This window comes from Microcaecilia unicolor, chromosome 1 (assembly GCF_901765095.1).
Source record: "Microcaecilia unicolor chromosome 1, aMicUni1.1, whole genome shotgun sequence".
In the NCBI taxonomy this organism is placed as follows: domain Eukaryota; kingdom Metazoa; phylum Chordata; class Amphibia; order Gymnophiona; family Siphonopidae; genus Microcaecilia; species Microcaecilia unicolor.
In genome coordinates, this window is record NC_044031.1 from 23,989,726 (window position 1) to 24,015,430 (window position 25,705).

The following is a 25,705-nucleotide window of genomic DNA, read 5'->3' on the forward strand; positions in this document are numbered from 1 at the left end:
CTTCTTTACGCTTTCCAAAAAATACTAGGACTAGGGGGCATGCGATGAAGCTACAAAGTAGTAAATTTAAAACGAATTGAAGAAAACTTTTCTTCACTCAACGTGTAATTAAACTCTGGAATTCGTTGCCAGAGAATGTGGTAAAGGCGGTTAGCTTAGCAGAGGTTTAAAAAAAAAGGTCTGGATGACTTCCTAAAGGAAAAGTCCATAGACCATTATTAAATTGACTTGGAGAAAATCCACTGCTTATTTCTGGGATAAGCAGCATAAAATGTATTGAACTTTTTCGGGATCTTGCCAGGTACTTGTGTCCTGGATTGGCCACTTTTGAAAACAGAATGCTTGGCTTGATGGACCTTTGATATGTCCCAGTGTGGCAATACTTATGTACTTATGTAAGAAAGCAAATAGAATTTTAGGTATTATTAGGAAAGGAATGGAAAGCAAAAATGAGGATGTTATAATGCATTTGTATCGCCCCATGGTGCGATCGCACCTTGAATATTGAGATTCTGGTCGCCACATCTCAAAAAAGATATAGTGGAATTAGAAAAGGTAAAGAGAAGGGCAACAAAAATGATAAAGGGGATGGGACGACCTCCCTAGGAGGAAAGACTGAAACAGCTAGGGCTCTTCAGCTTGGAGAAAAGACGGCTGAGGGGAGAAATGATAGAGATCTACAAAATAATGAGTGGAGTGGAATGGGTAGACGTGAAGCGTCTGTTCACTCTTTCCAAAAAATACTACGACTAGGGGCATACAATGAAGCTACAAAGTAGTAAATTTAAAACGAACTGGAGAAAACGTTTCTTCACTCATTGAGTAATTAAACTTTGTCATTCATTTCCAGAGAATGAAGTAAAAGCAGTTAGCTTAGTGGGGTTTAAAAAAGGTTTGGATGGCTTCCTAAAAGAAAAGTCCATAGACCATTAATAAAAATGGACTTGGGGAAAATCCACTGCTTAATTCTAGGAGAAGCAGCATAAAATGTATTGTACTTTTTTGGGATCTCGCCAGGTACTTGTAACCTGGATTGGCCACTGTTGGATGCTGGGCTTGCAACGCTTGGGCTCTGCGCATGCTCGACCAGCCGACTGGCTTCCGAGGTAATAGAGAATGCAAGTGAGCTACAACGAGCAGCTCATTTGCGTTCCTTTTCCTTGATGCATTCCCGTTGCTTACCGATTCGCTAAGGAATCGGTAAGCAACGGGCATTAACGATAGTTTTAGTGCATCTTCACCTGAGTGAAGCTTTTATTACACTCAGTAAATGTAAATGGTTTTTCTCCTGTGTGAATCTTTTGGTGAACTTTTAGATGTGAAAGCTGAGTGAAACTTTTATTACACTCAGTGCATGTATATGGTTTCTCTCCAGTGTGAATCTTTTGGTGAATTTTTAGATGTGGAAGCTGAGTGAAACTTTTATTACACTCAGTGCATGTATATGGTTTCTCTCCAGTGTGGACCCTCTGGTGCATTTTTAGATATGAAAGCTGAGTGAAGCTTTTATTACACTCAGTGCATGTATATGGTTTTTCTCCTGTGTGACTCCTCTGGTGAACTTTTACATGTGAAAGTTGAGTGAACCTTTTATTACACTCAGTACAAGTAAATGGTTTGCTTCCTGTGTGGATCATTTGGTGAATTTTTAGATTTGAAAGTTGAGTGAAGCTTTTATTACACTCAGTACATGTAAATGGTTTGTGGCCCTTGTGGATCATTTGGTGAGTTTTTAGATTTGAAAGTCGAGTGAAGCTTTTATTACACTCAGTACATATATATGGTTTTTGTCCTGAGTGGCTCCTCTGGTGAATTTTTAGATGTGAAAGTTGAGTGAAGCTTTTATTACACTCAATACAAGTAAATGGTTTGCTTCCTGTGTGGATCATTTGGTGAATTTTTAGATTTGAAAGTTGAGTGAAGCTTTTATTACACTTAGTACATGTAAATGGTTTGTGGCCCTTGTGGATCGTCTGGTGAGTTTTCAGATTTGAAAGTTGAGTGAAGCTTTTATTACACTCAGTACATGTAAATGGTTTGTGGCCCTTGTGGATCGTCTGGTGAGTTTTCAGACTTGAAAGTCGAGTGAAGCTTTTATTACACTCAATACAAGTAAATGGTTTGCATCCTGTGTGGATCCTTTTGTGTATTTTTAAATGTGAAAGCACAATGAAGCTTTTATTACACTCAGTACAAGTAAATGGTTTGCATCCTGTGTGGATCCTTTTGTGTATTTTTAAACGTGAAAGCACACTGAAGTTTTTATTACACTCAGTACAGGTAAATGGTTTGTGACCCTTGTGGATCCTCTGGTGAACTTTTAGATTTGAAAGCTGAGTGAAGCTTTTATTACACTCAGTACATGTAAATGGTTTTTCTCCTGTGTGAATCGTTTGGTGAATTTTTAGATGTGAAAGCTGAGTGAAACTTTTATTACACTCAGTGCATGTATATGGTTTCTCTCCAGTGTGGACCCTCTGGTGAATTTTTAGATATGAAAGCTGAGTGAAGCTTTTATTACACTCAGTGCATGTATGTGGTTTTTCTCCTGTGTGACTCCTCTGGTGAACTTTTACATGTGAAAGTTGAGTGAAGCTTTTATTACACTCAGTACATGTAAATGGTTTGTGGCCCTTGTGGATCATTTGGTGAGTTTTTAGATTTGAAAGTTGAGTGAAGCTTTTATTACACTCAGTACATGTAAATGGTTTGTGGCCCTTGTGGATCCTCTGGTGAGTTTTCAGACATGAAAGTCGAGTGAAGCTTTTATTACACTCAGTACATATAAATGGTTTGTGGCCCTTGTGGATCCTCTGGTGAGTTTTCAAACTTGAAAGTCGAGTGAAGCTTTTATTACACTCAGTACATATAAATGGTTTGTGGCCCTTGTGGATCCTCTGGTGTTTTTTCAGACTTGAAAGTCGAGTGAAGCTTTTATTACATTCAATACAAGTAAATGGTTTGCATCCTGTGTGGATCCTTTTGTGTATTTTTAAATGTGAAAGCACAATGAAGCTTTTATTACACTCAGTACAAGTAAATGGTTTGCATCCTGTGTGGATCCTTTTGTGTATTTTTAAATGTGAAAGCACAATGAAGCTTTTATTACACTCAGTACAGGTAAATGGTTTGTGACCCTTGTGGATCCTCTGGTGAACTTTTAGATTTGAAAGCTGAGTGAAGCTTTTATTACACTCAGTACATGTAAATGGTTTTTCTCCTGTGTGAATCGTTTGGTGAATTTTTAGATGTGAAAGCTGAGTGAAACTTTTATTACACTCAGTGCATGTATATGGTTTCTCTCCAGTGTGAATCTTTAGGTGAATTTTTAGATGTGGAAGCTGAGTGAAACTTTTATTACACTCAGTGCATGTATATGGTTTCTCTCCAGTGTGGACCCTCTGGTGCATTTTTAGATATGAAAGCTGAGTGAAGCTTTTATTACACTCAGTGCATGTATATGGTTTTTCTCCTGTGTGACTCCTCTGGTGAACTTTTACATGTGAAAGTTGAGTGAACCTTTTATTACACTCAGTACATGTAAATGGTTTGTGGCCCTTGTGGATCATTTGGTGAGTTTTTAGATTTGAAAGGCGAGTGAAGCTTTTATTACACTCACTGCATGTAATTGGTTTGACTGCTGTGTGGGTCTGTTGGTGATTTTTTTGACCTGAAAGCTGAGTGACGCTTTTATTACACTCAGTAGCTGTAAATGATTTCTCATTTTTGTGATTCCTTTTGTGTATTTGGAGTTCTGAAAACGGGGAGCTTTTACTACTCTTAGAATAAATAAAGTCGATGCTCCTATTATATGCAATAGATGTGAATTCTTTCTGGTGTCTTTTTCCTTTCCTCTTGCCATGGTGGAATTTAGAAGTCACCTTATCACTATTAATTTGGAAGGGTCTCTCTGATAGGTGTCTCTGGTCCTCAGGGATGTTACTGAGCTCCCTGTCATTTCTCTCACACTTACTGACTCCATCCACTGAGTCTCCAGCAGGGTCTCTCCGTTCCTTTGATTTCCGCTTACAATTCTTTGTGTTAATCCTCTCAGTTTTCTGGGAAATATTATCACAGATTTTTTCTGTTTTTCTTTGGATCTCTTCTATTTCTACAAGGGGTTCTTCTTGCTTCTTTTGTCGCTTTCCTCCTTGTGTGATCTGATGATCTGTTGGATATAAACAGAAGGTATTAATCATGAGTTAGAAGAGAGTGGAGGGTTTTTTTCCCCATTCATATTTTATTGGCAACCAGTCAACATAAACACTTATAGGCAATAAGAAAACATAACAACATTATTGCAGAATACATTTGGTAAACACATGCCCTTTTCATTTTCTCCCATCACTCTCCCTTTCTGGCATCCCACCTTCCCCAAGTATTTAACAGTTCAGTATCCTACTACGTGCAATAGGTGTCAAAGAGTTACAAAAAGGCAGCCACATCTGGCAGAAAACGTCTCCCTTTTTTGAAGCTAATTCAATAATTCCTTTTTTTTTTTCCAAAGAACAACACTCCATCATCACGCCTCTCCACTGAGCTCCAACTGAGCTCCACCACCCCTACTCACCAATCTGGCCACTGCCTTGACCTCGTCCTCTCCTCTACCTGCTCACCCTCCAATTTCTGCACCTCAGCTCTTCCCCTCTCCGACCATCACCTGATCACCTTCACACTTCATCACCCTCCCCCTCAGTCCCGCCCAACACTAACCACTACTTCCAGGAATCTCCAGGCTGTCGACCCTCCACCTTATCCTCTAGTATCTCTAATCTCCTCCCTTCCATTATGTCCTCCGAGTCTGTTGACAAAGCTGTCTCCACTTATAATGCCACTCTCTCCTCTGCTCTGGACACCCTTGCATCATCCATCTCCCGTCCCACAAGGCGCACTAACCCCCAGCCCTGGCTGACCCCTTGCACCCGTTACCTTTGCTCCTGTGCCCGATCGGCTGAACACCTCTGGAGAAAATCTCGCACCCATACTGATTTCATTCATTACAAATTCATGCTATCCTCCTTCCAGTCCTCCCTATTCCTCGCCAAACAGGACTATTACACACAATTGACTAATTCCCTCAGCTCTAACCCCCGTCGTCTCTTCGCCACCCTTAACTCCCTCCTCAACATGCCCTCCGCTCCCACCCCCCTCACTCTCTCCTCAATCACTGGCCGACTACTTCCGTGACAAGGTGCAGAAAATCAACATCGAATTCACCACCAAACCATCTCCTCCTCTTCACCCTATAACTCACTCCCTCAACCAACCAACCCAGGCCTCTTTCTCCTCGTTTCCTGATATCACCGAAGAGGAAACCGCCCATCTTCTTTCCTCCTCGAAATGCACCACCTGTTCCTCTGACCCCATCCCCACCAATTTACTTAGCACCATCTCTCGTACTATCACCCCCCTATCTGTCATATCCTTAACCTCTCTCTTTCCACTGCAACTGTCCCGGACACCTTCAAGCATGTTGTGGTCACACCACTCCTCAAAAAACCATCTCTTGACCCTACCTGTCCCTCCAACTACCGCCCCATTTCCCTCCTACCCTTCCTCTCCAAGATACTTGAACGCGCCGTTCACAGCCGCTGCATTGATTTTCTCTCCTCTCATGCCATCCTCGATTCGCTTCAATCCGGCTTTCGCCCCCTACACTCGACAGAAACGGTACTATCTAAAGTCTGCAATGACCTGTTCCTCGCCAAATCCAAAGGTCACTACTCCATCCTCATCATCCTCGACCTATCCGCCGCTTTTGACACTGTCAATCACAACCTACTTCTTGACACACTGTCCTCCTTTGGGTTCCAGGGCCCTGTCCTCTCCTGGTTCTCCTCTTATCTCTCCCATCGTACCTTCAGAGTACACTCTCATGGTTCGTCCTCCTCCCCTATCCCGCTCTCTGTTGGAGTTCCTCAGGGATCTGTCCTTGGGCCCCTCCTTTTTTCAATCTACACCTCTTCCTTAATCTCCTTGATATCATCTCATGGTTTCCACTATCATCTTTATGCTGACGACACCCAGCTGTATCTCTCCACACCAGACATCACTGCGGAAACCCAGGCCAAAGTATCGGCCTGCTTATCCTACATTGCCGCCTGGATTTCCAACCGCCACCTGAAACTGAACATGGCCAAGACGGAACTTATTGTGTTCCCACCCAAACCCACTTCTCCTCTCCCTTCACTCTCTATCTCAGTTGATAACACCCTCATCATCCCAGTCTCATCTGCCCGCAACCTCGGTGTCATCTTCGACTCCTCCCTCTCCATCTCTGCGCATATCCAGCAGATAGCCAAGACCTGTTGCTTCTTCCTCTACAACATTAGCAAAATTCGCCCCTTCCTCTCTGAGCACACCACCCTCCACTCTCTCATTACCTCTCGCCTTGACTACTGCAACCTACTCCTCACCGGCCTCCCACTTAGCCACCTATCCCCCCTTCAGTCCAACCAGAACTCTGCCGTACGTCTTATCTTCCGCCTTGACCGATATACTCATATCACCCCTCTCCTCAAGTTACTTCACTGGCTTCCGATCAGATACCGCATACAGTTCAAGCTTCCCTTACTAACCTACAAATGCACTCGATCTGCAGCCCCTCCTTCCCTCTCTACCCTCATCTCCTCTTACGTCCCTACCCGTAACCTCGGCTCTCAAGACAAATCCCTCCTTTCAGTACCCTTTCAGTTCCACCACCGCCAACTCTAGGCTCCGCCCTTTCTGCCTCGCCTCACCCCATGCTTGGAACAAACTCCATGAGCACATACGCCAGGCCCCCTCCCTACCCATCTTCAAATCATTGCTCAAAGCCAACCTATTCAATGTCGCTTTCGGCACCTAATCACAACACCTCTAACTCAGGAAATCGAGACTACCCTAACTTGACATTTCATCCTTTAGATTGTAAGCTCTTCTGAGCAGGGACCGTCCTTAGTTATTAATTTGTACAGCGCTGCGTAACCCTAGTAGCGCTCTAGAAATGTTAAGTAGTAGTAGTAGTAGTAGTGCCAGAGCCGGTGATGGGAGGCGGGGAATCCTGCTGGGCAGACTTATACGGTCTGTGCCCTGAAAAGACAGGTACAAATCAAGGTAAGGTATACACATATGAATTTATCTTGTTGGGCAGACTGGATGGACCATGCAGGTCTTTTTCTGCCGTCATCTACTATGTTACTATGGAAGGATGGGGTGAGAGAGGACATGCTGAATGGAAAAGGGTCAAGAGAGAGAACTGTCTAGAAGGAAGGGGAGATAGAGGGAGACAATGGACGGAAGGATTGGGAGAGGCTTAATGGGTGGAAGGATGGAGAGAGAAAGAGGGATGACACTGGATGGAAGGGTAGGAGAGAAAGGGAAGGTGCAGGACATGGATGGAGGGGAGGGAAGTATATGCACATGGATGGAGGGGAGTGAGGAGAAATGCTGGATATGGATGGAGGGCAAACTGTTGAATTTAAGAGCTGGATCGGGATACTGAAGGATAGGGACAGGGCTACAGATGGTAGACAGGACGCATAAGGACACAGGAGGATGGTGGACATGGTGAGAGAAAAAATATCAAATGGAAAGAAGACACTGCATAAAACAGAAGACACTGGGACCAAAGCGAATAGAAAAACTAAATGATCAGACAACAAAGGTAGAAAAAAGTATTTTATTCAGAATTTATTAACAGGAATATGTCAGCTTTTGGAAATGTGCATCTATGATGTTTTGCATGTAAGTTTCAATTTTTCTAGTATTGCTGCATGCTGAGTCTGACTTCTTGAGGTAACTTTCAAGTTCAGTATTTTGCCTTCATATCTGTTGTCATGTGTTTTTCATGTGTGATCAAGTTGCAGTATTCTGCTAGCGTGTAGTATTTGCAGCCCTTTTTGTTTTTTTTTTGTTCCACTAGGTTGTGCACTGGTGTTTTAGAGCCCGGTGTAATTACAGTTCTGCCTTTCCACGCATAAGGTTGTAGCTCGTCCTGTCCTTGGAATTACTGCTGTTATAGTTTGGTAAGGTTATGAGTGTGTTTTTGCACAAGTTTGTATATAGTGTTTTGCAGTGGAGAGATTGTGTGTTGGCCTTACTGAGGTGGCACCAAATTATCAGAAAGGGTTTTAGAGCCTAAATCATGACACACTACCTCTTGAAGGATCTACATATAGTCGTTCATAAAAGGAGCTCATTGTGTACACTTTCCACCCTAAAAGGGTGTTTTGTGGCTCTACATGAGAATTGTGATATTATGATCCCTTGTTTCATATTGTTGACGGTCTGCATTTTCTGTATGGGTGGTATATTGGTTTATTAGGGTCTGCCCAGTGTTATGGTACAGTAAGGTTTATAAGTGTGTTTTTGCACAAAGTTGTGCATAGTGTTTTGCAGTTGAGCGATTGTGGTTAGTATATGCTTTGAGCAACCACTTTATTCTTTGACATATGACACATATTTAATATCTAAATTTAATAAAAGGTATTAATTGTGACTTATTTTTACTTATTTTTTTTCTGTGTTGTCAGACAATTATGGATGTAAGCCACGTCCCTGGCCCCACGCCTTTAGCCTCCCCAAACAGTTGGGCCACCGACCGCCTATGCTTCTGACCACTGCGACAGCTTGAACACAGTTCTTGCCAACATACTGAATTGTTACTGTTGTCACAAAGCTACTTGTTCCAGAGTGACACTGAATCATATGTGATCTTCAAGGCTGGCCCTTTTAACAGCTTTTCCAAAGGACTGTTCACTCATGTATGAACCATGAGGTCCTTGCTGTGCTGTTTCACCAACCTCTGATGATTTCATGTCTGTTTATTCTGTATTCTCCTTTCAGCCTTGTATCACTTACATGTGCTAATTTGTTCTTTGTTTTTGCATCCTGATTCTGTTGGCTTCTTTAACTTTTGCACTGTGCCTTGCTTGAATCTCAGGGCTGTTTTTTTTTCCCTGGCTGGATTTGCAGACCCCGTGAAAATAAAAACAGACCAGATAAGTCTCACACACTTCATATTTAGGGAGAGGGGGAGAGACAGAGAGATACCTGCTTTTGTTTAGTGGGGTACTCTGACTCCAGGATTATATTGCCAAAGGCCCCTTCCCCCCCCCAAATTTCAGGCCTACCTCCTGCTCAGAAAACCCTGTATTGAGGGCCATAGGGAGGCAGGGGGGTTACATAAGTTTCAAATTCAATCACTAAAAACATAGGCTACATTGCAAACCACTTGATAAAGGTACAATGGCAGACAGAGAAAACAGCAAAGTGGAGCTGTCGGTGGGACTCTATTGAAGAAAATGATTTCATTAATATTCCTGATATATTTGTGAGGTTATTTAGATGTTTAATAAATATGATAGTCAATATCAATTGGAAGGGGAGGGAGTTTGATGCACAGAAGGTTGGAGAATGAAATGTTGCCACGTTCATTACCACACTGAACAGAAAACTATTAGTGACTGACGTTAATGTTCACTCCGTGTAATTTAATAATACACTGGAGATCTGAATAAGAAGATGCCACTCAGAAAGGGCTGCTTATCTTCTTCATTTTGGACTTAATGTTCTGAATAACATAATTCATAGAACAGGGTAGTCTTAGAGGGCGACGGATGGGGGAATGGGGGTCTGATTTACTTTTCTGTGTATTTGCAAAATGTGCATTTCATGGGAAAATTAGGTTCTTACCTTGGTAATTTTCTTTCCTTTAGTCACAGCAGATGAATCCATTAACTGATGGGTTGTATCCGCCTACCAGCAAGTGGACGTAGAGAACACTGAAAAACCACAGTGACCCTCGGACAGCTAGCCCCTTCTGCCTTCAGGCTTTGAAATTTCCAAAGCAGAGTGAATCATAAAGGTAAAATAACATAAATTTTCCTCACAGCGAACAAACGCCCCAGAACTGGAGCAATAACCATCCATACCAAGAAAGGATGATCTCAATCTCCTGCAATAGAACAGCATGTAGAAGCTCTGAGAGCTGGTCTTCAACTCCACCCGATGAGCTACAACATCTGCATGAGAAATCTGAACAAAACACAAAGTCAGTCAGGGAGGGATCATGGATTCATCTGCTGTGACTAAAGGAAAGAAAATTACCAAGGTAAGAACCTAATTTTCCCTTCCTTGTCATCAGCAGCAGATGAATCCATTAACTGATGGGATGTACAAAAGCACTCCCTACATAGGGTGGGAACAGGCCACTCCGCGAGCAAGCACTTGTGCTCCAAAATGCGTGTCCTGCTTCGCTGCAACATCCAGCCTGTAGTGCCGTACAAACGAGAGCTGAGAAGCCCAAGTAGCCACACGACAGATCTCTTGAAGAGAAAGGGCACCCGTTTCAGCCCACGAGGAGGAAATCGCTCTCGTGGAATGCGCCTTAAACGCTTCAGGCGGAGACCGTCCTGAAAGCAGATATGCAGAAAAAATGACTTCCCTGAGCCAACGGGCTACAGCGGCCTTAAACGCCGGACACCCGCATCGAGTACCTGTCAACAATACAAAAAGGTGATCAGAAGTCCTGAAGTCATTTGACATCTGTAGATACTGCAACAGAGCCCTGCAGACATCCAAAAGACGCAATTGTCCAAAGGAATCCGGAAAGTCCTCCCTAGAAAAGGAAGGTAGAAAAATGGGCTGGTTCAGGTGAAACGCTGAAACCACCTTAGGCAGGAAGGAAGGCACTGTACGTACCGTTACTCCAGACTCCAAGAATTGTAGAAAAGGATCCCGACAGGAAAGCGCCAGAAGCTCAGATATGCGTCTAGCTGATGTCATGGCCACCAAAAAGACTGTCTTGAGAGTCACATCCTTCTCAGAAGCTCGCCTAAGCGGCTCAAAAGGTAAACGCTAGAGAGCCTACAAGACCAGCCCCAGGTTCCAGGACGGACAAGGCAACCGCATGGGAGGACGGAGCCGAAGCGCCCCTCTGAGAAATTGGACAATGTCTGGATGAGCAGCGAGGGACAAGCCCGAGACTTTCCCTCAGAAGCATGCCAACGCTGCCACTTGAACCCGCAGGGAATTGAAAGCCAGACCTTTTTGTAAGCCGTCTTGCAAAAAGTTCAGTACCGGCGAGACCACAGCCCACGTGGGTGTGACCGTTTTTGGAACACACCACGCCTCAAACTTACGCCATATCCGAGCATAAGCTGCGGAGGTAGACCGCTTGCAGGCCTGCAAGAGAGTGGAGATGACCTTGTTAGAGTAGCCCTTATCTCTCAATTGCGCCCTCTCAAGAGCCAGGCTGTAAGACCAAATCGGCAGGGATCCTCCATAGTCACCGGACCTTGAACCAACAGGTTCGGCACCAGAGGCAAAGGAAGTGGAGCCTCCACCATCAGCTGATGGATATCCACATACCACGGACGCCTTGGCCAATCTGGAGAGAAGAGAATCACCAATCCCCGGAGCAGTCGAATCCGCATGAGGACTCGCCTTATCAAGGGCCAAGAAGGGAACACATACAGGAGGCCCGAGGGCCAGGGTTCAGCCAGTGCATCCAACCCCGCCAAGCGAGGATCTCTCCTTCTGCTGAAAAAGCGAGGGACTTTGGCATTTACGCCTGACGCCATGAGGTCCAAGCCTGGAGCCCCCCATTTGGCACAAATCTGAAGAAAAACTTCTTCTGCCAGCTCCCATTCTGCCGTGTCGATTTGATGTCTGCTGAGAAAATTGGCTTGCACGTTGCTCTGACCTGCTATGTAAGCTGCGGACAGTAGATGCAAGTGGAGCTTGGCCCAGTGGAAAATCTCAGCGGCCTCCGCGGCCAGGGGCCTGCACTGAGTGCCACCCTGACGATTGATGTAGGCCAGGGGTAGGCAACTCCGGTCCTCGAGAGCCGCAGACAGGTCAGGTTTTCAGGATATCCACAATGAATATGCAGGAGATAGATTTGCATACCAAGGAGGCAGTGCTTGTAAATCTATCTCCTGCATATTCATTGTGGATATCCTGAAAACCTGACCTGTCTGCGGCTCTCGAGGACTGGAATTGCCTACCTCTGATGTAGGCCACCACTCTCGTGTTGTCTGTCAGAATTCGGACAGCAAGCCCCTTCAGAGTCTTGTGGAAGGCCATAAGAGCCTGGAATATCGCTCTCAGTTCCAAGCGATTGATGGACCACCCCGCTTCCACGGGTGTCCACTGACCCTGAGCATAGCTTCCCTGGCAATGAGCTCCCCAGCCCGAAAGGCTGCCATCCGTTATCATCAGGCACCAAGAAGGAAGCGAAGCAGCATTCCCTGTCGTAGCATCCTGTCGGACAGCCACCAATCCATACTGTGCCAGGCCACAGGGAGCCACATTAGTCTGCGTTGATAGTCCTGGGAGATCAGAGACCATTGTTGGAGCAAAGCAATCTCCAGTGGCCTCATATGAGCTCTCGCCCAGGGAACCACCTCCATGGTGGCCGTCATCGACCCCAGAAGCTGAACAAAGTCCCAAGCTCGAGGGCGAGGCATCCGCAGGAGCAGACGGACCTGATTCTGAAGCTCAGGGAGAAAAACGAACCCCGAGGCTGTGTCGAACCGGACCCCCAAATACTCGAGATACTGAGAGGGGGTCAGGTGACTTTTGGGCAAATTGAGCACCCAGCCCAGAGTCTGGATAACCGTTATAACTCTGGACGTGGCGAGTCGGCTCTCGTCTGCTGAATCCGCCCTGATGAGCCAGTCGTCGAGATAAGGGTGAACTCTGATACCCTCTTGCCTGAGAAAGGCAGCTACTACCACCATCACCTTGGAAAAGGTACGGGGAGCTGTGGCTAGGCTGAAAGGCAAGGCCAGAAACTGGAAATGTTGGCCCAAAACCGCAAACCGGAGAAACCGCTGATGCGGAGGCCAAATAGGAATGTGCAAATATGCTTCTTTGAGGTCCAGAGACGTGAGAAACTCTCCTGGCTGTACCGCCGCAATGACGGAGCGCAGGGTTTCCATGCGAAGGTGTCGCACTCTTAAGGCTTCGTTGACTCCTCGTAAGTCGAGGATCGGCCTGAAGGACCCGCCTTTCCGAGGGACCACAAAATAAATGGAGTAGCGACCACAGCCGACTTTGGCGGGAGGCACCAGAATAACCGCTCCGAGGTGCAGCAAGACTTGCAAGGTCTCCTCTACCGCCGCCCGTTTGACGGCAGTGCCGCATCGGGACTCCATAAAAGCGTCTCTCACCGGGACACCGAATTCCAATCGGTAACCTTCTCTGATCAGGTTTAGGACCCACTGATCCGAAGAAATCTTGGTCCACTCTTCGAGGGAAAGACGACCTCCTACTGCAGGAAATCGACAAGTGGACCGGCGTCCCATCATTGTGGAGGACACCCCTGAACTCCTGGCCGTTGGCCGGCCGCTGCGGAACGTTTGTCCGAGCGAAAGGAGTTCCTCTGCTGAAAATGGGCACGTTGAGAAAACCCAGCAGAGCGCCCCAGGTGATACCTGCGAGCTTTGCGGAAGCGAGGCCTGGAAGAGGAGGGAAACACAGGACTTTTGGAAGAAGGCCTCGGCCTATCCTCAGGTAACCGTTGGGACTAGAGTCCTCTAGGTCTTTAACAATCTTCTCCAATTCCTCTCCAAATAACAGAAAGCCCCGAAAGGGTAACCTCACCAGCTTTTGCTTAGAGGCCATGTCAGCCACCCAATACCGCAGCCAAAGAAGGCGGCAGGCAGAAACCGCCACAGACATCTGCTTAGCCAAAGCTCTGACCAGATCATAAAGGGCATCAGTCAAAAATCCATACGTGGGGCAACCTCAGAGAGGCTGATCAACCGCCTGTTGTAACCAGGAAAGACAGGCCCGGGCTGAATAGGAACTGCAAGGCCCGAGATTTCAAAGGACCACTTCAGCGTGGATTCTAGCCGCCGGTCCTGCATGTCTTTCAATGCGACCCTTCCCTCCATCGGGAGAGTGGTCTTTTTAGTCACAGCCGTGACTAACGCATCCACTCTAGCATCCCAAAAAGGGACAAGTGATCCTCACTTAGAGGGTAAAGCTGACCCATAGACCTGGCTACTTTCAAAGGTCCATCAGGGTCAGACCATTGAGCTGAAATAAGCTCCTGGATGGAGTCATGTACAGGAAAAGCCCGAGAAGGCTTCTTAGTACTAGCCACCCTAGGATTAACAGAGGAGGCATCGCCCTCGGCAGGATGATCAATAGGGCCTGCAAGGCGTCAGAAATGAGAGCTGGCAGCTTGTCCTGGTGGAAAATCAGAACCACATTAGGATCATCCAAATCCTGTGGCAAACAGGGACCCTCACCTGGATCATCTGTTCATGAGGGCCTGCCAGATCCCTCAGCCTGAACATGGGGGGGTGGGGGGGGGGAGGGAGGGAGAGGCGCCACTCTCAGACGGGGAATTTACCCATCTACATTTAGCGTCCTTCCAACGCTCGGGGGAAGAATTAAAATCTGCAGCCATCACTGGGCTATCAAAACCTGGAGGGAATCCAGAGCGCAACACAGTGTCAGACACCTCCGGCAGAGCACTTTTTAACATTAAGGCCTTATGCATCAGTAGCACAAAATCAGGGGAGAAAAACTCACCCTGGCCCTCCGCCCCTGAATTAGGAGACGCAGAGGATGGAGCTCCTCTAGCAGCCTCAGAACGAGGCGTCCCCCTACACTCAGACTCCTCCGCACCAGCAAGGGTCGAGTCATGCAGCGCTTCTAAAATGGCGCCTGCTGTCAGCTGCATCGAGCGGGAAGAATCACCGCTCGCCATGCCCGTACTAGCATGAGCGTCTAAGGAACACGTACTGCAAAGCCCCGCTGCTGACCTGCGTTTACCACAGCGGGAGCAGCGCTTACTCCTTCAGCAGCCATCGCCCGACTGGACAGAAATACAAAAATAAAATAACGGCTTCGCACCAAAACTTACCCCGCACAGAACGCTGTCCGCAGGAACCTCCCTGGAGGAGCTGGGCACCGCTCTCACCTCAGAAGACCGAGTCAACGAGCTCCGGTCAAGCTGCACTGAACCAGAACCTCTGGAGAAAGCCTCAGAAATAGCAACGCTGTATAAGCGCGCCCTTTTTTTTTTTACGCTGAGGAAAGTTGGAGGCAGGCAGCAATAGAGGGACTCCGGGAGAAGGGGGAATGGGGTAAGGCAGGGACAGGGAACAAAACCAAGTATGCCTTCAAAGTGGGCACCACCAGCCACAACACCCCCACTCTACTGGCAAAGCACAGGAGCCACCCTAGGCAGAAATCCAGGAGCTGATCAAGCGATGTCCACACCTGCTGGGAGATAGAGAAATACTGAAGGCAGAAGGGGCTAGCCGTCCGAGGATCACTGTGGTTTTTCAGTGTTCTCTATCTCCACCTGCTGGTAGGCGGATACAACCCATCAGTTAATGGATTCATCTGCTGCTGATGACAAGGAACTGTTGTTATATAGCAATAAAGAGGTTTCACCATAAATAAAATAGATCTCTGCCCCCATCTAAGGGCCTGAGTACCTCATTCCTGCTCAGATAAAGACAAGCCACACTTCATCTCAGACTTTTACCCCACTCACCTGAGCAGTTGCTTTTCCCAGTTTCTCTTTCTTCTGGTCCCGGTACATCCCTGATATACGGCTCTTCCCCTTGTTCAATGTGGGATATAATGTCAGGAATGACGGTCGTAGAGCCTGTTCCTGGGGTTAAGAAAACTGCATTAGGTTTCCCAAAATCAGCAAGAGGGGCACTGTACCGACCTCTAGGTGACTGCAGGGGCCTCCCTGCTGCTGTAATGGGACTGGCCATAGCGTATGAAGCTGTCTCTTTCACTTCTTTATGGGGTGGGAGGGGGGTCAGACTTTAATCCCTCCAGTGGTCATTTAGGCAACCTTTCTGTGACTCAGTCGTGATTAAAACAGATATTGACCAAACAGTCTAACTTTTAGACCTTGATGTTTTTCCTTTGTTCAATTATAACAGAAAAATGTCCAAGGGTTGCGAACACCCAAATCATGGACGTAGTTTGGGAGGCATTTCCCCTCCCCCCCCCCCCAAACCAGCTGCCACCCGAGTGGAAAGCCTTGGGATTGTGATCCCATTTTTCCTGCCTGGCATTGCCCCGACTGAGTGGTGCAGCTATAGACAGAATCTCTCTTTCTCTCCTTCCAGTCCTGCGGCATCTGGAATCGCTCTCCCGCTCCCCATGTCTTCCAATCCCCGCCGAGCCGCCGGCAGCCTCAGCAAGAAAGCAGTATGCACAGAGCCGGTGGTGGGAGGCAGGGCTGGTGGTTGGGAGGCGGGGATAGTGCTGGGCAGATTTACACGGTCTGTGCCCTGAAAAGGACAGGTACAAACCAAGGTAAGGTATACACAAAAAGTAGCACATATGAGTTTATCTTGTTGGGCACTGGATGGACCATGTAGGTCTTTTTCTGCCGTCATCTACTATGTTACACTGCTTTAATGCTTTAGGCCTGGCCCAGAAGTCTTTCTCTCCGTCAGCTTCCTGTTCCTGCTTAGGCGGGAAGCTGTAGGAGAGAGAAGGGCTTCAGGAGCAGGTCTAAAGCAGCGTGCGTACTGCTTTCTCATTGAGGCTACCGGTGGCTTGGGGGACTGGAAGACTCGGTGAGGGGGCCATGGGGCTGGAAGGAGAGAAAGAGAGATTGGAAGACTCCACTCCAGTGCTGCAGCAGCAGCAGTGGTGGTGGTGGGGCAATAATGGGCCCTGCAGGGCTGGTAGGGGAGCGAGACAGATAGATGCAGGTGGAAAAGAGTTAAAAAAAAAAAAGAGAGAGAGACCACAGGGAGGGGGGGGGGGGGGATAAGGGAGAGAGATGCCAGATTGCAAGGGGAGGGCGATACTGGACCCCACAGGGCTATAAGGGGGGAGGGGAGAGAGACAGATGCATACCCACAATTTTGGAAGGGGTGAGGAAGGGTAAAAAAGACAATTCTAATGGGAGAGGGGTAAGGGAGAGAGATGCCAGACTGCAGGGAGAGGGAGGGGGAAGTGAGAGCTCTGATGGGGGAGAGAAGCTAGAGAGAAAAAACGAGAGAGAGACAGAGAGACATGCTGGAAGGGGGGGCAAAGAACAAGGGGACGTGCGTGTGTGGGGGGGGGGGGGGGATACTGGGAAAGACACTGGATCCATAGAGAGAGAGAGAGAGAAAAATGCAGTACCATGGAGAGGGGGGGCAGGGGTGAGGAGAGGGAGAGATGCAGGCCCTGGGGTGGGGGTGCAGGAGAAAGGGGAAAGAAGAGGGAGGAGCTTGACAGAAGGTGGAACATGAACACATGGGGAAAGATGGGGACACAGATACTGACTGAAGGGAATAGGGACAGGGGGCAGAGGGGAAGTGCTGGACAGAACAGAGAGGGGCACAGAAGGAATGATGGGGGACATGAAGAGAGGAGAATGGATAAGAGATACTGAAGGCAGAAGGTGGCTGGAACAAGGGGGGGGAGGAGTAGATGGTACTAGGGGTGTGCTGGGGAGGGAGAGGGAAGGAGATGGATGCAACTAGGGGGTGTAGGTGTTGCGGGAGGGAGCAAAGATGGATGGGACTAGGGGATGTGGTATGGGGGGAGAGAGGGAGCAGACGATGGATGGGCTAGGTGAAGTGAGTGAGTGGGAGGGAGGGAGGGGCGGAAGATGGATGGGACTAGAGGGCATGGGTGGGGGGAGGGAGAAGGAGCAGAAGATGGATGGGACTAGGGATTTGGAGGGAAGGGGAACAAAGCAGAAAATGACTGGGACTTGATGATTGAATGGGAGAGTGTTGAGGAGCAGAGCAGGGAATTATGGATAAGAGAGATGGGAGTGGGAGTTTCGAGATTTTAAATATGAGTGGGGGTATATCGATGGGTTGGGAGAATGAGTGAGGGTGATAAATGAGGGATAAGAGAAAAGGGTTTGACTGTGGGGACGGTTGAGACATAATGCGAATGACCTGGAAGACTGGATGAGGCATTGAAAGGGGATGGGGGTCTCTGAATGGGTTGAGTGAGGGTGGAAATGGGACTGAAAAGATTGTGAAAGAGAGACAATAGGACATGGGATATAAGATAAGAGATGGAAGAATGGCCTTGGAGGCAATGGAGGAAGGAGAGTCAGGGATGGAGCTAGGGCTGATAGGGTGATGAGATGCAGTGGACGGTAGATGAGGGCTAACAGGGTGAGTACAGAGCAGGGCTGTGGAATTGGTACACCAAACCTTCAATTCTGATCGTCTACCTTTCTACTGTCCAAGTCCAGCTCCAACTACAAAGCCCTGCTACAGAGGATGGGTGAAAGTGGACTAAGAAAGTGAGTGAAAGCTGGGGGGAGGGGGAGGAGAAAGGAGAGACAGAAGTGGCAACGGGAGTGCTGGAGAGGGAATGAGAGGAAGATGGAAAAAGCTGAGAGGGAGAAAATGTGAAATGAAGTCTGAAGACTAGAGGGTCAGAAAGAGAGAGAAAAATGACTCAATAAAATTACAAATAAAAATGAAAAAAAAAAAAAGAGAGAAAAATGGGGTGGGGGGGAGGGGGGAAACAAAAGATCAGCACCAGACAGATGTAGAAAAGGTAAGGAAGACGAGAAGAGAAGAAATTGAAAAGCCAACCTGGAAAAGTGGAAGAGACTGGGACCAGCCAAATCAGAAAATTAAAGTGCTCAGACAACAAAGGTAGAAAAGAAAAAAATTATGTTTAATACGTTTTACTACTACTACTATTTAACATTTCTAAAGCGCTACCAGGGTGGCGCAGCGCTGTACAATTAACAAAGAAGGACAGTCCCTGCTCAAAGGAGCTTACAATTTAAAGGATAAAAAGTGCAGTCAATCAAGATTGAGGCAGTCTAGATTTCCTGGATAGAGGTACAATGGTTAGGTGCCGAAAGCGACATTGAAGAGGTGGGCTTTAAGCAAGGATTTGAAGATGGGTAGGGAGGGGCCTTGGCGCATGGGCTCAGGGAGTTTATTCCAAGCATAGGGTGAGGCGAGGCAGAAAGGGCGGAGTCTGGAGTTGGCGGTGAAGGGTACTGAGAGGAGGGATTTGTCCTGTGAGCGGTAGATGAGGGGCTGCAGATTGAGTGCAATTTGTAGGTTAGTAGGAGAAGCTTGAACTGTATGCGGTACCTGATCGGAAGCCAGTGAAGTGACTTGAGGAGAGGGGTGATGTAAGCATATCGGTCTAGGCGGAAGATAAGACGCGCAGCAGAGTTCTGAACGGATTGAAGGGGGGATAGATGGCTAAGTGGGAGGCCAGTGAGGAGTAGGTTGCAGTAGTCAAGGCGAGAGGTAATGAGAGAGTGGATGAGAGTTTGGGTGGTGTGCTCAGAGAGGAAAGGGCAAATTTTGCTGATGTTATAGAGAAAGAAGCGACAGGTCTTGGCTGTCTGCTGGATATGGGCAGAGAAGGAGAGGGAGGAGTCGAAGATGACTCCGAGGTTGCAGGTAGATGAGACGGGGAGGATGAGGGTGTTATCGACTGAAATAGAGAGTGGAGGGAGAGGAGAAGTGGGTTTGGGTGGAAAGACAATGAGCTCGGTCTTGGCCATGTTCAGTTTCAGGTGGCGGTTGGACATCCAGGCAGCAATGTCGGATAAGCAGGCTGATACTTTGGCCTGGGTTTCCGCAGTGATGTCTGGTGTGGAGAGATAAAGCTAGGTGTCATCGGCATAAAGATGATATTGGAAACCATGAGATGAGATCAGTGAGCCCAGGGAAGAGGTGTAGATTGAAAAAAGAAGGGGTCCAAGGACAGATCCCTGAGGAACTCCAACAGAGAGCGGGATAGGGGTGGAGAAAGATCCATGAGAATGTACTCTGAAGGTATGGTGGGAGAGATAAGAGGAGAATCAGGAGAGGACAGAGCCCTGGAACCCAAATGAGGACAGTGTGGCAAGAAGTAAATTGTGATTGACAATGTCAAAAGCGGCGGATAGGTCGAGGAGAATGATGATGGAGTAGTGACCTTTGGATTTGACAAGGAGCAGGTCATTACGGGCTTTAGTGAGTGCCGTTTCTGTCGAGTGTAGAGGGCGAATACAGGATTAAAGCGGATCGAGGATGGCATGACAGGAGAGAAAAATCAAGGCAGCAGCCGTGAACGGCGCGTTCAAGTATCTTGGAGAGGAAGGGTAGGAGGGAGATGGGGCGCTAGTTGGAAGGGCAGGTAGGGTCTAGTGATGGTTTTTTGAGGAGTGGTGTGACTACAGCATGCTTGAAGGAGTCAGGGCCAGTTGTAGTGGAGAGAGAGAGGTTGAGGATATGACAGATGGGGAGAGGGGTGACAGTAGGAGAGATGGTGTTTAGTAAGTTGGTGGGGATGGGATCAGAGGAACAGGTGGTGCATTTCGAGGAGGAAAGAAGGTGGGCGGTTTCCTCCTCGGTGATATCAGGAAAAGAGAAGGAGGCCTGGGTTGGTTGGTTGAGGGAGTGGGTTAAAGGGTGAAGAGGAAGAGGTGCCTGCTTTGTTTCTCTCTTACCAGTATTGCCCCTGCCTATAGTCTGTCTTTCTTGGGTGGAGTCTCCATTTCAGTTTTTGTCTGCATGTTTTTTTTTTTGTGGTCCCCTATTTTGTATCGGGTGAGGGTCTGTCCATGTTCTGCATGTGCAACTGAGGTGAAGGATTCTGCTGCCATGTACTGTCTGTTATTCCAGTTTCCCCGTAGCAGGTATATTGGTGCTCTAGGGCCCAGTGTAATATTTATTGCACTATGTGGGTTAGGGCTGTTATGGTATGTTAAGTTTTCTGTATAGGTTTTGAGTGTCTTTTTGCAGGGTTTTGTGTTATTTCATAAAGCAGCTCTGGGGCAAGGGCCCCCGCCACTCAAAATGAATTAACACCAGTGGTCTAAACATCTTGTATAGTTATCAAGCAAACAAAAACCCATCTACTTTAAACAAAGTGTCTGGCAGTGGAAGGAGTGTGTGCTGTTCCTAAGTCGATAATAACAATCTAAATATTTTTGTCTGGTGACTTGTAAGAGGATAAAGCACTTAACCAGCTCTGCTTTATCCGACTGCTTTATACCAGATATTCAATCTCAGTGCCTGGACATTGCCTGGCATTGAATATCTGGGAATACAGCTGGTAGAAATGCTCTAGTTCACTCTGCACCCATTGTTGCATGAGGAAGGCTCCTGTGGATGCAGAATACATAAGAACGTAAGAGTAGGCATACTGGGTCAGACCAATGGTCCATCTATTTTCCGAACAGCGGTCAAGCCAGGTCACAAGTACTTGGCAGAAACCCAATCGTGGCAACACTCCATACTAGAAATCCCAGGGCAAGAAGTTACTTCCCATGTCTGCCTCAATAGCAGACTATGGACTTTTCCTCCAGGAATTTCTCCAAACCTTTTTTAAACCCAGATACTCTAACCGCTGTTACCACATCCTCCGGCAAAGAGTTCCAGAGCTTAACTATTCGTTGAGTGAACAAATATTTCCACCTGCTTGCATTTAACACTGTGACAATGCAGAGTCAGGGGTCAGTATTTTTCTTTTAATAGTAGAGTTCCAGGCAACATAATTTAACTCAGATCATTTTTGTTGACTATAACCAATGTTGGCAGGGTTTTGTTTTGTTTTTTTGTATTGCTTAGGAATATATAAATTGCATTTCCTTCCTGATCAGAGTTTTCAGGGGACCCTCTCTTTTGGGTGCCTGGGGGAATACCTAGCCTCAGGCAGCAGATTGCTATGAGTTGCCCCTGGGGTAAGTGCTGTCAGTGGAGGGGGCCAAGAGGAAAAAGGTTATGCTGCCTCTGGGGAAGATGGGCTAGAAAGAAAATACTGCCTCTGGGGAGGGGGGGGGGGGGAAGTGCTGCATGTGGATGGCCCAAGGAACACCGTTTTGCCTGTTTGGGGTTTGGGGGGTCTATGTTTTTCTATCCATGTACATGGTATGGGGAAGTACTGGTAAGGAGGAAGGAAGGGAGAAAGATCTGGGTGCTGGGATTTGGAGAAGGAGAAAATGGGTGGTTGGTGGTGTCAGGCCTATTTAAGAGGAAAGGGAAAGTGCACTTTCCCCTTGTTAATTGACCTGTTTCAGTGAGGTTTGCACTGAAATTACATATTAGCGAAGGGAATTTAAACATCCAAGTCAACACGTGAAGAATTCCCACAATATTTTATAGGAAGTTCTGCCAAACATACAGCCTCTCGTAAAAAGAGGTGCTGGACCAAACATTTAAGTCCCTCCATGTTTAGAGAGAACAGTGCATATAAGTACATAAGTATTGCCATACTGGGAAAGACCAAAGGTCCATCGAGCCCAGCATCCTGTTTCCAACAGTGGCCAATCCAGGTCACAAGTACCTGGCAAGATCCCCAAAATGTACAAAATATTTTATACTGCTTATCCCAGAAATAGTGGATTTTCCCCAAGATCATTTAATAACATACATATACATAGTAACATAGTAGATGATGGCAGAAAAAGACCTGCACGGTCCATCCAGTCTGCCCAACAAAATAAACTCATATGTGCTACTTTTTCTGTATACCTTACCTTGATTTGTACCTGTCCTTTTCAGGGCACAGACCGTATAAGTCTGTCCAGCACTATCCCCGCCTCCCAATCACCAGTCCCGCCTCCCACTACCGGCTCTAGCACAGACTGTATAAGTCTGCCCAGCACCATCCCCGCCTCCCGCCACCGGCTCTGCCACCCAATCTCGGCTAAGCTCCTTAGGATCCATTCCTTTTGAACAGGATTCCTTTATGTCTATGGCCTTTTCGTTTAGGAAGCCATCCAAACCTTTTTTAAACTCTGCTAAGCTAACCGCTTTAGAAAGGTGCACATGGTGAAAACAAACAGATATATCCCCCCACACAGAAGCAGCTTTCTAAAATTGCTGTTCCCTCTAAAAAGCACCCCTGAGAAATACATCTTCCCCCACCGTGTACAGCTCCTGGCCTATATTTTAATTACCAGACTGTGAACATTGACAGTTGTATTTCAAGTTATTTTCACTGTTTATACAGCTTAAGCACTGTCATGAAAAGATGTTTTGCTTAATACACTTGACTGGTTTAACAGAAGATATATACTGGAGGTTTGGGTTTTTTTTTTAAACCTGGGATTAATAGCTGCCAGTTTGTGAGGAGAGAGTATGAATTACTGCCTAATTTTTCATTGATGTGATCAATTTGAGTGTGACAGTATTTCTACATAATTTGATTTTTCAGCATTAACCTATTTGATTTTCTGTGACTTTTTGCTCTTCGGCTTTATAATGATGCTCAGCTACTGCTAATGAAAACAGAAACTTATCCCTTACCCAATGAGATCAGGGTCTGATAATTCTCCTTCATCACCTCCCTGTAAAGCTCCTTCTGCTCTTCATCTAAATACTCCCACTCCTCCTGGGAGAAAGAGACAGCGATGTCCTCAAACGTCACTCGCATCTGAAATAGAAACCAGAAACTCACTCAGCATCTTCTGCATCCTGTCCATCAGCAGCACCAAAGCTGGTGCTCATTGGGGCAAGGAAAAGTTTGCTGAGCGCATAGAATTTAGGATTACATAACACACGATCCCACAACAGGGTTATATTTCAGAGCACCAGGGAGACATTTCTCTGAGCAAATTGTAGTTACAGTAACTAAAACCCAGTTTCACACAGAACCTGGGCCACAAAATCTCCCAGGGGACAATGTGTCCAAACTCCGGGTCTGCTTGGGACCAGTTTAGGGAAAGCTGCAGCAGTGTTTGTCCCCGACCCCAACTTCCTGTCATTTTGTTACAATCTCCTACCTGAGCATTTTATTCTCTGCTTTTGCAAGACTAGAAATTAATTTAGGGCTCTCTCTGATTGCGAGAGAGGAGCTGATTTACCTCCTGCAGTGCTGGGAACAAAGGAGCAAAAGCTGAAATTTGGAGGAGGAAGTTTCTGGTAACAGTTAACCTGTAAATGAATGGAAGAAAGAAAAGATTGGACTTCCTGCAGTTGTTCTGCACAGATTGATGACATCACAAGAGGGGGCGGAGCTTTGGATGAGGGACAGTTTTTTTTTTTTCTTGGCTCTACTCCTTTTAGTGCTGATTGGTCAGAATGGTTCATGGGGCGGGTAGAGTAGAAGGGTCCGCTCCGCCCCCTACCACGGATAAAAGGGAGAAGAGGTGGAGTTTACTTTCAGCTCCTCTAGAGCTCAAACTGTTTCTAGAGGCTTTTGTTCCAGGTCGGTAGAGAGCCTGGGTTAGAAATCGTGCTCTGAAGAACAAGAACAAGAGCAATGGGATGCAATATCTGCTGACCACCTTCTGCCTGTGTATCTACAGATGGAAAAGCTTTGCAGCCATTCTACCGTCTCTCCACCATCCTTCCCTTCGCTCTTCGTTCCCTCTGTGCCCCGCCTTCTTCTGACGTCATTTCTTCGAGGGCGGGACACAGAGGAAACGAACGAGCGAAGGGAAGGCTGGTGGAGGAGAGACGTCAGACGGGCAGCGCTTTCAATGACGCTGCACAGATGTGGGAGGCGGAGCCTGGTAAATTTAAAGCGCTGGGGATGGAGCGGAGAAGACTCAGGCTGACTGAGGCGCTCCGCCCCCTTAAGCGCGAGGTCCTATGCAGCCGCCTCGGCCTAAGACCGGCCCTGTAAGCAGGGGCGTGGCCAGACAACAGATTTTGGGCGGGCCTAGGCAAGAATTGGGTGGGCACCAGTGTTGCCAGGTGGGCGGTTTTCCGCGACCCGCCGCGGGAAATTTTTGCCCGCGGCGGGTCGCGGTTTTTTGGGCTTCTTTTTTTTCTTTTCCGCGGTTTTTCGGGCGTTTTTTTCGGCCGAGGGGGCGGGGGTTAGTGATGTTTTGGGCGGGGCCGGTGACGGGAGGCGGGGCCGGTGACGGCGGGGGTGGGGGTGTCAGGGGCGGGGTTTGAGTTTGGGCAGGTTTTGGGCTGTTTTTAGGCTGGATTGGGTGGGAAAAAAATTTTCCACCTGGCAACCCTGGTGGGCACCAAGTGTTCTCGCTGGTGGTGAAAGAGTGTGACGGGCACATTCTTTCTATTTCTGAACTAAATGTAGATTCTCAGGCTTCTCTGCTGCATTCCTGAAGGGAGGCTTTGTATTTAACCTCCGTAATACTATACCCATAAGACTTAAAGAAAAGCATGAATTGTCATACCCTTTTTAACAACCAGATTCAAGAAAGATAAACAACATTATCCCCGGCAACGAAATCCTGGTGCTGCATATACAAAGCTTGCACCGTCTGCTGTAGAATACATAGTTCTCCTGTTCCAGAGAAACAAAATCTTATCTCTCTATGTAAAAGGCAACGCGTCATGACGTCGAGGGCGGAGCTATAACCCTCGAGGGCCGAAACGCGAGGCGAACCCCGAACAAGTAACGCAAGTAGCTCCGAGGGACGGAGGGAGGGGGCCCCTTGCTAGCGTCCGTTTCAGTGGGCCGAAACGCTTCTTTCCACCTTGGCAGCAGGCATGCACTGAAAACTGAGCAGGTGCCGGTGTCATGGAGAGTAGCGTTTTCATTACCATCAGGGGAAAATCTTCAGCTGGCGGAGCTTGGGATTCCCTCCAGTTACCACTAAACATGTGCTACCCAAGCCCACCTGTGGCTACGCCACTGCCTGTAAGTGAGATGAAATACAAATGCTACCAACAATACAGAGCTCTTTTGAGCAGGGACTGTCTTTTCTTCATGTTAAATTGTGAAGCGCTGCATACGACTGGTAGCGCTATATTATTATTAGCATTTGTATTGCACTGTGTCTGTGTGGTGCTCTCTGCGATGGGACCTGTTCATACTGTCCCTGGAGAATGACCTG

General features: G+C 47.3%; 2 protein-coding genes across 3 annotated transcripts in view; both read right to left on the bottom strand.

Annotated features, from left to right (window-relative positions):
* Positions 1 to 25,705, bottom strand: part of LOC115463370 (gastrula zinc finger protein XlCGF26.1-like) — a 952,960-nt gene that overhangs the window by 263,655 nt on the left and 663,600 nt on the right. The window lies entirely within an intron of this gene.
* LOC115460000 (zinc finger protein 585A-like) lies at positions 1,137 to 23,845 on the bottom strand. The gene is made up of 4 exons (XM_030189861.1): positions 23,759 to 23,845; positions 23,202 to 23,328; positions 15,503 to 15,622; positions 1,137 to 4,168 (listed from the first exon to the last, which is right to left on the bottom strand). Exons 2-4 carry the CDS (start codon positions 23,326 to 23,328, stop codon positions 1,227 to 1,229), a joined length of 3,189 nt encoding a protein of 1,062 aa, XP_030045721.1. The 5' UTR covers positions 23,759 to 23,845; the 3' UTR covers positions 1,137 to 1,226.